This window comes from Camelus bactrianus, chromosome 4 (genome assembly GCF_048773025.1).
Source record: "Camelus bactrianus isolate YW-2024 breed Bactrian camel chromosome 4, ASM4877302v1, whole genome shotgun sequence".
NCBI lineage: Eukaryota > Metazoa > Chordata > Mammalia > Artiodactyla > Camelidae > Camelus > Camelus bactrianus.
The window spans coordinates 52,925,448-52,937,591 of record NC_133542.1 but is presented as its reverse complement, the minus strand read 5'-3'; the positions used below and the strand labels follow the sequence as shown (position 1 = coordinate 52,937,591).

Genomic DNA, 12,144 nt, shown 5'->3' with positions numbered 1-12,144 from the left:
GTAGTGCATTCTGCTTCTCCTAAAGCTTTGGGTGGGGTGGGGGTGGGTGAAGAGCAGCTATGCCAGGAACACAGGAGTTGGTGGGTCAGCATGGCCCAATTCCCTTCTCACTGCAGATGCATGTATTGAATGGTACCAGATGCCAAGGGGACAGCTATTGATAAATTTTTAGTTGTGATGAGTGTTAGATGACATTAAAAGTGATATATTTATTTTGAGACTTTCAAATTTAAGTCCTCTGAAATTACTTGCAAATTTTGAGCAATCATGAAAATTCCCCAGCCAAAGATAAAGTGGTTTGGTCAACCCTAGTGCCCTTGCTCACATTTGGGTTATATTCAGTACAGACTTCTCTTAATGGGTAGTTCATGGACATCTATCATTTAGCTACTCTTAGAAACCTTGGGAATCTACATATTAAAATTTCTGTAAGACGCTCACATTATCTAGGTAGTTTGTTCATCTGTATTACTCAAGAGGGAATGCTGATCTGTATGCACAGTTTTTAAATTATTTTTATTATTTAGAATTTTTTATTTATTATTTTATTATTATTATTTACTTACCATTCTTTGTTTATTTGCCATTTATCCTTTTACTGGTTGTGACTTGTGCCTTATTTAAATATCATTGTAGATTATGTAAATTCAGAGTTAGAAAAAATCTTTATTCTTACTGAATCTTCCTCTAGGTGCTTCAGGACTCTCCTTTATTGTGACCCAACCCATTGTTGTCTTGGACTTACTTGAATATTGGAGAGAAATAGAGCTCTTCAGTTCAAAAGTTAGATCATTCTATTTTCAAACAACTGTAATGATTTTTTTTAAATTACAGCATTAGTTATATGGGCCCTTAATTTCTCAGAATAAAAATGAACTCTCTGCATGATTTTATGTCTTTTGGGAGTCACAAACTCAAATATTTTCACTGCTATGGAATGAATGTATTTGAATAAAACAAGCTGGTTCTAATGCCAAAGGAGCGGTGAGGACTGTAGCAAATCTCTTTAATTCAATGTGACTAAAGAAATGCATGTCCTGTAATATTTGGTTTCCTACCAGTTTATCACCTCTGACTCTCTACTCTGTGTTTTTATTAGAATATGTCTTTTTCATCCTGTCTAATTACATTTTATGAATGACTTGGTGATGGCAGTATAAGGAGGACTGCTTTCTCTTTACAGAATAAAATGATTCCACTTTTAGAGTATTCCACATGATGATGTCATATATTCTTTTCTTTACTGTTTAGTTGTAACTAAGGAAAAGAAATGAACCTCCTAGGAACAGCCCCAGATTCCCTCCAGAAAACTTGTTGAGGGATGAGTGTTGTTGTTAAAAAGTTACAAGTTTACTTTAACTAACTTGACTTTACACTGTTGGAAGCGCATGGGATCCCATCCCTATGCAACCTATTTGTACCTCGATATCAGAGAGAAGTAGGTCAGTCAACTTTTAATGATGTCCTCTGAGATGTAGTTTCCTACAGAGGTGTAAATATCAGACTGTGTTTTCTATTCCAGTGGGAGAGATTACCAGGCTATGAGAAAACAAGTAAAAAAGAAGTGATGTCTTCTCTTACCTGTTCACCTCTTTGGAACCATGGTGTTCTACGTGATTAGAGTTTGTATAGAGCTGAAAATTGTTCTTTGTCTATTTTATAAAGAGATAGATAGGAAGTTCTTTATTTATTTATTTTTTGAGTGGGGGATAATTAGGTCTTTATTTATTTATTTGTTTATATGAGGGTACTGGGGATTAAACTTGGGACTCACACATGCTAAGCATGTGCTCTACCACTGAGCTATAACCTCCCCCCGGAAGTTCTTTTTACAGTCAAAAAGTTTAGATATATGGATGGGGTGATGGAAAGAGTATGAATTTTGGAGTCTGTTTAGTTGTGTTCCAGTCCCCACTGTGCCACTTCCTGGCTTCGGAGGGCAATTTGTATAATTTTGGGGGGTACTCCACATTCCTCATTGTATAAAATCATGTATGTCTTCAGGTTTTTGTGAGGATTAAATGTGTCTGCAACGTAAGTTATATTTAAGGTATCCCCTTCCCTCAGCTACAGAAAACGTTTGTCACTGAAGTGGTGGCTTCACTTTCAATTAATATGCAGCTGGGAAGAGGGCTCTTCTTTCCTTTTCCCATTTTCTGGAAACTTCATGGGTATTGTCCACAGATAGTCATAAGCATATCCTATCTGGGGTCAGTAAAATTATTGTTCTTTAATCTTTGTTTAGGGTCTTACTGATCCTAAGTGGGGACTTACAACTGGTGACTCTCCAGCCTGCCCCACAAGAGCCGTTCCTGAACCAACTGGGTCATAGAGCCTCCTCTTCACATTAGTACCTCTGATAGCGCCAGTGTCCATATCTCTAATTCCTTTCTTAGAGTTAGGATATTCCCTTTTAGACATCATAAGGCTTTCCCTTTTGTAATGTTGGTAACTCTACATAACCGTGCCTCTCTTTCTGTGCTTTAGATGCCTATTTGCCCCTTCTTTTAGTGCTTCTACTTCTTTCTTCCCTAAAATGTTGGGTGCAGTTAGTAATGGTTGCTCTGCTTTTCTCATATACTGCATAGATATTACCTATAATATTTGCATCAGAATTACACCATCTGCAGCATCAAACTGAATGTCCATGCATAGTGTTTAAATTTGCATCTTCATATACTAGCTAGATGCTGTCAACCTGGTGATCTACTACTACCAGCTTCTTGGGTTTTTTTTAAACTAAGACCGTTTCTCTAGAGTGAGAGAAGTGCTATAAAATATGGATAAATCAAGTCAAAACTATGGTTTGAAAACTTTATAGTCAAAACTATGGTTTGAAAACTAGCTTTTCCACTTAGAACCTGTAGAATTTTAACTTCTATGAATCTTAATTTCTTCTTCTATTAATTAAGAACAAGGAGATATACCTTTCAAGATTATTGTGAAGATTTAGTAAGAAGTAATAAGATGTGTTATATAGCACAATACCTTGCATATTGGCTTTGCATTCAAATTCTCTGGATAGTTTCTTATCCCTATCTTCTTTTTTGTTTTCTTTCTTTTCTCTTCCATATGAAGCCAGATTTCCTATACGAATTCAAGTATGAACATCTCCTTCAAAAAACTTTGTTTCTGTATCCAGTAAATTTTAATTGCAATGTTCAATTGTATTTCATTTCTTAGCAGGTTTGATATTGAAAATGTTTTACAAAGATTGTGCAACATCTACCAATTAATCAGAATGGACACTAACAATAAATAACCAGTGGGTACAAGCTCAGGTCTGGTTTTATGAGGTTTTAATTTTTTGGTTGTAATTTTTCCTCTGATCTGTAAGCAAAGCTGAAATTTAGCTGGCACACATTACTATGGCCACACTATTTATGGCAGGCATTCATTCTGATTTATTGATGCACTTACCATAGAAGCTGTGAAATATTTTGAATAAGTCTGTTACTCATTAGTCATTTAGAAATGTGTTTTAATTATTTCAGGTTATGGAGCTTTTAAATTAAGTAATTAATTTTAATTTAATTAAGAGAATATCTACTGTTTAATATAATTCATTAAAATTTGCTGATTCTTGCTTTCAGCCTGATAAAATAATCAATTTTTGTACCTGCTCCACATGTGCTTTAGGATAATGTGTATTCCATACTAGTTGGGTTGTTAAGTTTAATTGTTTGATTCAAATGCAGTTATTCCCACATTTTGGTTATAACTTTAGGTATTTCTACATTTCTGGTATTAGGTTTTCTGCTCTGTGAAATTTGGGAAATAGTAGCTCCTTGAAGAGTTATCATGATGATTCAATAATGTAATCTTGAAAAATTATTTTGGCAACTATATGTACCTCCCTGAAGTTATTCCTTCCATTTATTTATTTTTGCATTAATTCAATACACTTATAGAAATAGCATACTATGTGCTAGGTATGGAACTTAGGTGGGTGCTAGATATGCATTGGTAAAAAAAAAAAGGGTTATGTTTTTGTTTCTTTCTCTCAAGGTTCTAAGTTAATCCCTTCTCACATGTATCTCAGGATTTGGTGAACTACGCAATGTTTTCCTTTCTTATGATCATATGATTATTATATGTTATTTTAGAGTATACTAAAGAGTTTTTATAATCTACCTTTTTGAGACAAGGAAGGATCTGTAGAGGAAATGACAATGTCTTGCCCAGAACCTATTATTTAGTTGTGTATGGAAATGATAGTCTGACCAAATCTATTACTTACTTTCCATCTGATCCACTACATTGCTCAAGCAGAGAATTGTGTGTTTTATTGTTTTTAAAGATAACCTCAAGACAAAGTAAAGACTTAGCAGGGCTATTTATTTACCAGAAGTTTTTAAAGTAAAGACTTAGCAGAACAAAGTAAAGACAAGACAAAGTAAAGACTTAGCAGTACTGTTTATTTACCAGAAGAAAGTTGAATGGCAGATTCAAACCTCTGAGGAGATGGCACTATTAAGCTACTGGTTCTGGCTTATAGAAAAGAAGAAATAAAAACTGAAACCAGTACTGGAAGTAGCTAAGGATTTGCCATTGTCGTGGTGAAGAAACATAGCTGGAATGATGCTGACATGAACAAGAAGGAAATAGGGAGGCTCAAGTCCCTTATCCCCACCCAACCTTCCATTCTCTCTCTAACAACTCTTTTGGAAGAATTTAACAGAGGCTAGCTAGCAAAGGAGAAATGTGGTTTTCAGTGTCTGTAGCCTAGCTCACAAAGCAGAGCATAGAGGAGCGGATTTGAAACTGAGAGACGGTAGTTTAATAGCATCAAAACCACTCTGTGAAAAAGTAAGGATGAAACTCTTGTGCTGCCACAAAGCTTTATGACATATTAAAGCAGCCTAACGTTAACAATAAAAAATCACCAATGTATATTGGTTATTTAGGATGTTGTAGGCACTACTTAGTGCTGTACATGAATTAACTTATTTAATCTTATGAAGAAATAATAATTACCTGTTATAAGAAAGGAAGATATTGAGGGCTTATTTTCATAATTCAGAAGCCGTTATTTTCTTTTTTAGATTTGTGTTCCATATTTCAACTCTCTTCGACTCCTCAGAGGCCTGGAAGAAAGGAGTGCTTTCCTCTATTGACATATCTGACTCAATTTCTTAGTGGAAATGGGGCTTCCATTTCCCACACTGGCACTGTTCCAAAGGTCGCACTCTTCAGACAATAGAGATCATCTCAATTTGGGGCTGTCTTTGTCTTATCCTCCAACTCCTGAAACCCGGTAGCTCTCTAGTTCATTAAACAACTTGGCTCTTTATCTTTTGCCACTTCTCTTCCTCTTATTGAAATTATTGTCAGTTACCAGTTCTGTCTAGTTCTCCTGCCACTTAGGAGCTTTGTGATCCAATGCAGAGTAGGAAAGAAGCCCTCATTATGACCTGATCTCTTCTCAAAGTCCAAGAGGAATTCTCTGCTACCATGTCACCTTAGTTTTATTGGATTAAAACTTAGAGTGCATTACTAGGGAACCCTTTTAGCTTAGTTTCATTATGTAACAAATCCAGAAAAGTTATTGTAGCTGGTAAATAAAACTTCTTTCTCTACATTATAATATATATCACATACAAAAAAAAAGGTACTAATTTATTAAGGGAGTTCATATGATAAAATGCCAATATAGTTCATTTATAAAATATTATATTGAATCAGATTTCTTTTTGAATAACCTTTGTTACCTCAGCTATGACATGTATACATTTCTGTATTTATACATTGCATGGTTTATTTCTTTATTAAAAATATTTATTGAACATCTATTATATGTCATATTCTATTCTAGGTCTTTGAGATCTTGTAGGGTAATAAACAGACAAGTTTCTGCTTAAAGAGAGGTTATATATTGGTGGACACAAATAGTAAATAAATAAATAAATATGTGCTAATTAATAATCACTTTGAATAATTAATAATGTACTTATTTTACGTTACAAAGTGCCTTTTAGAACATCTTTTGTCTTTATTATTTTCTTAAGGTTTAAGAGTGGTTGTGTTTTCATGTTCTAAAGGTTTAAGAGAGATTTTCCATAATAGTATTTTTTTTGAACCACAAGCATGTTTTATTTCTTCAGTTAGGACAAAAACTAATAGTAACAACAGCAACCAAAATATTTCTACCAATTGATTTTGAATGACACATGGTGAATTTGCTTTCACATGATAATTTTCACTATTTGAATTTGGTGTCTGTAGCAGCTTTGAATACTAACACACAAAAGGTAAATCAGTATTCATAGTCCATCAGAGATATTTTTTTCCTCCCCAGCATGTACTTCATAGCAGCTTTTACATCCTTGTTCCTCAGACTATAGATGAGAGGATTGAGCATGGGTGTCATCACCCCATAGAAGAGGGAGATGAGGGCTTCAATGATGTCTTGATTGTTTGTACCAATAGAGCTTTTAGACTTGGGCTTTGCATACATGAAGAAGATGGTTCCATAGAATATAAGCACCACTGTGAGATGGGCTGAGCAGGTAGAGAAGGCTTTACGTTTTCCTTCAGTGGAAGGGATCCGCAGAATAGTGGCAACAATAAAAATGTAAGAGATGGAAATTACTAGCAATGGAATAACTAGAACAATCAAATTTGATCCTGCCATGCTGATTACATTGATTGAAATATCAGCACAGGCCAATTTTAGGATAGCCAGAATTTCACAGATAAAATGGTTAATGACATTGTTGGCACAGAATGGTAATTGCATTGTGAGAGATGTCTGTACCACTGAGTCAACTATCCCAGCAACCCAGGCTCCAACTGCCATGGGCACGTAGGCACCTTTTCTCATAATAATGGGATATCTCAGTGGGTAGCAGATGGCCACATAGCGATCAAGGGCCATCATGCCTAGAAGCACACACTCTGTGGCCCCCATGGCAAAGGAGAGGAACATCTGTACCATGCACCCAGAGAAGGAAACCATTTTCCTTACTGTCAGAAAGCTGTCAAGAATTAATGGGACAGAGGAGCTTGTATAGCAAATGTCCAGGAAGGAAAGATTACAGAGGAAGAAATACATGGGGGTGTGCAGGTGAGAATCATACATGATAACTGAGATAAGGACTCCATTTCCCAGCAGGATCATCAGGTACATACATAAAACTAGCACAAAGAAAACTGTCTGGAGCTTTGGGTGTTCAGAAAGCCCAACCAGGACAAATTCTGTCAACATGGAATCATTGGTCCTTCCCATATTGTGTATATCTTTTCTCCAATAGCACTCTATGGATGATAGAACAGAAATTTGTTAATATGGTGTCTGCAAGAGCTCCTGTTTTCTTTAAAGAATGGTATTCTTTGTTACAATAGTTCTGTATTTGGATGCAACAATGTAACTGTGGGACAAATTTCTTACTGTAAACCCAGGCCACTAGAGCAGGAATCCTAACCTGATTTTCTCAGTGTTAAGAGAGAATACATTTGTTTGTAGGATATTTGGATCCCAAACCAATTTATTGTCATTTCTGCTAGTTCTACCTGGTAACACAATGACAGCAAATCAGTGGTCTACAGCCTGGATGCAGCAGAGAGATGTGCTTGGTTTGGCAGTTTCTGCGCTGTTTTAAATTTGAATTACATTTTAAAAGTGAGCATTTAAAAAGCAAGAGATACAGTATAAAATCTATTTTTCAGCTTGTCTTCAAACAGATTATAATATTTGAAAGCACTGGACCCATTTCCATCATGGAGCTTAGTTTTAACTGATCCTTTGAATTTGAAGCAACTTCTCTGTTCTACCAGAGTACCCTCCTCTCTCTCTTTTCTGCTTGTCACTGGAGATGACTGTTAGTTGCCAATTAATATGTTATTCTCAGTTTATCTCAATCATTTATGTTATCTGATAGGATTGTATATGTATTTGAAATTGGCCCACAGTTACAGGGCCAACTTATCCACTAGGCACAGTAAGAGCCTATGAAAATGTTTTGATTTCTTTTAAAATCCAAATTAAACAATAAATTTTCAAGTTTTAACAAATAATATTAATATATTTATCTTTATGCCAATGCAGATGTAAGATATAACTTTTAATATTACTTCATGGAAGAAGGGGCACATAAAGGCAAAATGGCTAGGGCCTATCAAAGTCATAATGCAGTCTTGTATGGCTTAGTCTCTTTTAGAGCTCAGTATGGTCCCCTGGTTGCATAGGTAAGTCATTGCATATTGCCTCATTGAGAACAGTAGCCTCAATGAAGGGACATGTCTTTATATTACTCCAGTATCTACCTCAGTATAATGAGGAATTGTGTGTTCAAATAAATGTGTTTTTTAAAAATAGAAGTGAATTGAAAGTATTTAGAAAGCCAATTTTATTCTGAATAGAGATTTATAATATTGAGTATTGTAGGCTCCACATAATCTGTTTATCTTCACCTGATTCACTTAGGGAATCAACTGTAGCAACAGCGCTTTTATTCAGAATGTATACATTTAACTAAACCAGTGACATGCAACTATCATTTTTTTCACAACTGATAAAATTTATAAGAAGCATATATACAAAATAAATGAAAAAGAGAGTTTCCCTGGTTGAAGCTACACTGGTTTTTAGGGAAGGAAAAAGCACTATTCCTTTAGCACCTTATTCACTTTTCCTCCTTCAGTTTAATTTTATTGGATTCCAAGGGGCATAGTTTGAAAACCACCAGTGCAATAAGTAAGAAGTAATATTAATAATCTACATTTAAAATAATTTTACTAGCAGCAACAATTATAAAATAGTAATATATGTATTGGTTACTCTGTGCCAGGTATAGAGTAATCATTTCTAAATGCTTTTATTCATAATTATACAAGAAAGTAAGGAGTATTATTGTATGACTTTTGGGTTATCCTTCCTTACACATTTGGTAGACATCATCGGTAAATCATGATAAGAAAATAAAAAGCAATTATTTCAAGAGATGCAAGAAATAAATTTGGTGAAGATCAATTCATAATTTTCGTATAAACTTTTTAAAGTTAATAAGGTAATTCCCTAATCTTGAAAGGAAACTATATACCAAAAAAATCTATAGAAATTACTATTCAGTAATAATTAATAGAGACCCCTTATACATTCTCATTAAGATCTGGATTAGGATAAGGATGCCCACTTTTACAGCTACTGTTTAAGATAGACTTGGTAGTCTTGGTCAAAATCAGAAAGATTTTTTTAAGACTTGATGAAAAAAATTAGTAAGACCACTTGGTGTAAGATCAATGAAAAATAAATAGTTCTCTTTACATTAGAAATAAATGATTAGCAAACATAATAGAAATAAAAATAACAAAAAACAAATTTAAAAAATCTGAGTTTTATCCTAATGAAGCATGCACAAGACCTTTACAGAAATCATTTAAAAATTAAACAGCATAAAAACTATAATTGAAAAGGTATATGTTAGTAGATGGGATAAAAGTTTAAGGCTGCCATTTCTCCCCCAAATTAGTCCCTATTCAATTAAATACAGTCAAAATTTTAGCTGGAATTTTTTTTGAGGAATATGAATGCTCATTTTAAAATTTATGTGGAGGAATAAAATTGCACAACTTGCACACAGTTTTCTAAAAGAAAAGTAAGAGGAACATCCATATTTGAAACACACTACAAAGCCACAGTAATAAAAAATAGTATGATAATGGTTCAGAGATGTTTAGATGGTCTAGTAGAAAAGAAAAGAGATCTTAGATATAGAAATAAGTTTATGTGGGAATTTGATACATCATAAAACTGTCACCCTAAAGCAATAGGCAAGTGATAGCTTAGTAGATCATGTTAGGGAAATGTATTCATATAATGAAAAAATAGGGTCGGGGTAGATTTTAGCTCAGTGGTAAAGTAAATGTGTAGCATGATGACGTCCTGGGTTCAATCCCCAGTACCTCCATTAAAAAAATAAATATATAAACCTAATTATCCCCCTCTCCCAGAAAGAAAAAATAAAGTTGGATCCTTGGATTATCATGCATAAAGGTGAAAACCAGATATATTAATTTAAATGTGAAAAAAATTATTAAATCAATAAAAGACAATATAGAAGTTCTTAGGAACTTATAGTGAAAGAAAAAACTTTAAAAACATAAACTTTAATCCAATAGAAAGTTGATCAAAGGATATGAATCAGTGATTCACAGAAGGGTTTTTCCTAAATGGCTGACAAGTATGTGGAGAGATTCTAACACTTAGAAAATTGGAAAATGCTCATTAAATTTTCAAAATCAGAAAAATTATTGTTAAAATAGTCATAAGATATTCATTTTCATTAGAAAAGTAGATTTTACCAAATATTGGTGAGCAATATTTGGTGGGAGTGTACACTGATATACTAGAAATTTCTCTGTCTGTATTAAAATTGGGTAGGACCCAAAAAATCCAGTCCTAGGAATACATCCCAGCTAAATTCTTGCCCAGGATTTTAAGGGGACAAGCATGAGGATGCTCATCATTGCACTGTTTGTGGCAAAAGGAGGTTGAAGGCAACCTTGATTACCATCATCAGAGGAGTGGTTCTACCACATGTGAGCATGCATTATGAAACAGTTTGCAGAAGTGAAAAGCAAATGAACTAGATGTCTATATAGTCACATAAATAGATCCCTGAAAAAGTGTGGGAAAAAGTAAGCCATGTTGTAATTTATAGCATAATACATTTTATAGATAAAATTAAATACATATTTTACCAGGGTACTTGCATTTTTAGGGACAAATCAAACACGTAATTGTGGATTGGGTAGGAAATATTAGTGGAACTATTTATTATGGGTGAATATTAGGTCGCTTTTTAAGGATTGAGGAAAATAATATACAAAGGAATTTAAAAGAAGATGCAGAAGAGCATGATTAACTATAACCCAAGTTTAAAAGACAACAAATAAAAAATATATAAAAATCATAGAGAGCAATATAGGTAAGGCATATGACAATGAAGGACCTCTGATCAGAAATGTAGTTTAATAGAAAAGACTAACATAAATGTAAAAAAAAAAAAAAAAAAGGAAAATTGAGTTCTGACCCTATAGAAATAACGCAGAATGAATTAGAAGAAAAAATTGAGGCACTTAAAAGAAAAAAAATGGGTTAAAGCCTAGTTAGACCAGATATTTTAAAAAATAGAGTTTTTAATCTAATTTAAAAAAAATCAGTTCATAAAGTGGTTGGTCAGCAGTGGAGAATGAAAAGAAGTACCTAGGGTCAACTGAGGTAGTGCTCATCCAACAGATTTCAAGTCTTGTGGTCCCATTAGAAAGGTAATATATACTTAAAGTAGAGATAGGTGAATCTGGAATTCTTATTAGCCTGGCTCCAATAAATACACTATTCATATAAAAGTAACCCCCTTGATTTGAACCACTTTTTCCTGTCTGATGAGAAGCCAGCATCCAGGTCACCTGTATAGAAGGAAGAAATGGACTGAGCAGAACATTGCTTCTGCTGCTGCTGCTCCCATCAGCCTTTCTGTTCCTCACTGTGAAGCACAGCACTCTGCGTCATAGTAGTATCTGTGAGCTAGTGTGAATCAACCCTTGTGAATAAGATCCAGCCTCTTCTTATTTTAACAAAGACAGTTTGAGTCTGTGGGTCTAAGGAACAGAATGAGGACCTTGGTTAAAACAACAACCACCCACACAGTATTGCTGTACAGTGAGGTCTGTTGGTAGGAAACCAGACAGCTTCTCTTGGGGGAAGCCTCTGAATCACTGCACATATTTGATTCAAACTCTGAGTAAGTACAATCAGACTTCAAAGAAGGGGAGATCATCTGAGAAAGGGTTAGGGCATTATTTCATTGCATCAAGTGATTTTGATCTTGATGAGCTGAGGAGGGATGGTCCTAGGTAATGGGCTGAAGGCAAAATGCATCAGTGGGGCTTCTAGACAAGAAAACAATGTATAGGGGTACAATAGTCAGAAAAAGGAAAAAAAGAGGAAAAAAGATTTTCCAGTTTGTGAGCTATATTAAGTGTAGTATTAAGGAATTATAATTTATTTTCCAGACAATTGAGAGCCTTTGGAATTTTGACCAAGGGGGTATTAAGGATGAAAACATAGGAAAAAGAGGTTAATATAGAGGCATTCTTCAGGATCATGTACTTTTCTCACTAATATTGAACTGTGACCTGTGC

General features: G+C 34.4%; 1 protein-coding gene and 1 long non-coding RNA gene across 5 annotated transcripts in view; one reads left to right on the top strand and one right to left on the bottom strand.

Moving 5' to 3' along the window:
- LOC105067560 (uncharacterized) overlaps positions 1-12,144 on the top strand; it is a 439,520-nt gene that overhangs the window by 128,636 nt on the left and 298,740 nt on the right. The gene's annotated exons all lie outside the window — the stretch shown is intronic.
- On the bottom strand, positions 5,207-9,485 carry LOC105067563 (olfactory receptor 13C8). Its single transcript, XM_010953157.3, has 2 exons — positions 6,306-9,485; positions 5,207-5,210 (listed from the first exon to the last, which is right to left on the bottom strand). The coding sequence occupies exons 1-2, from the start codon at positions 7,226-7,228 to the stop codon at positions 5,207-5,209; spliced, it is 927 nt and encodes a 308-aa protein (XP_010951459.2). The 5' UTR covers positions 7,229-9,485.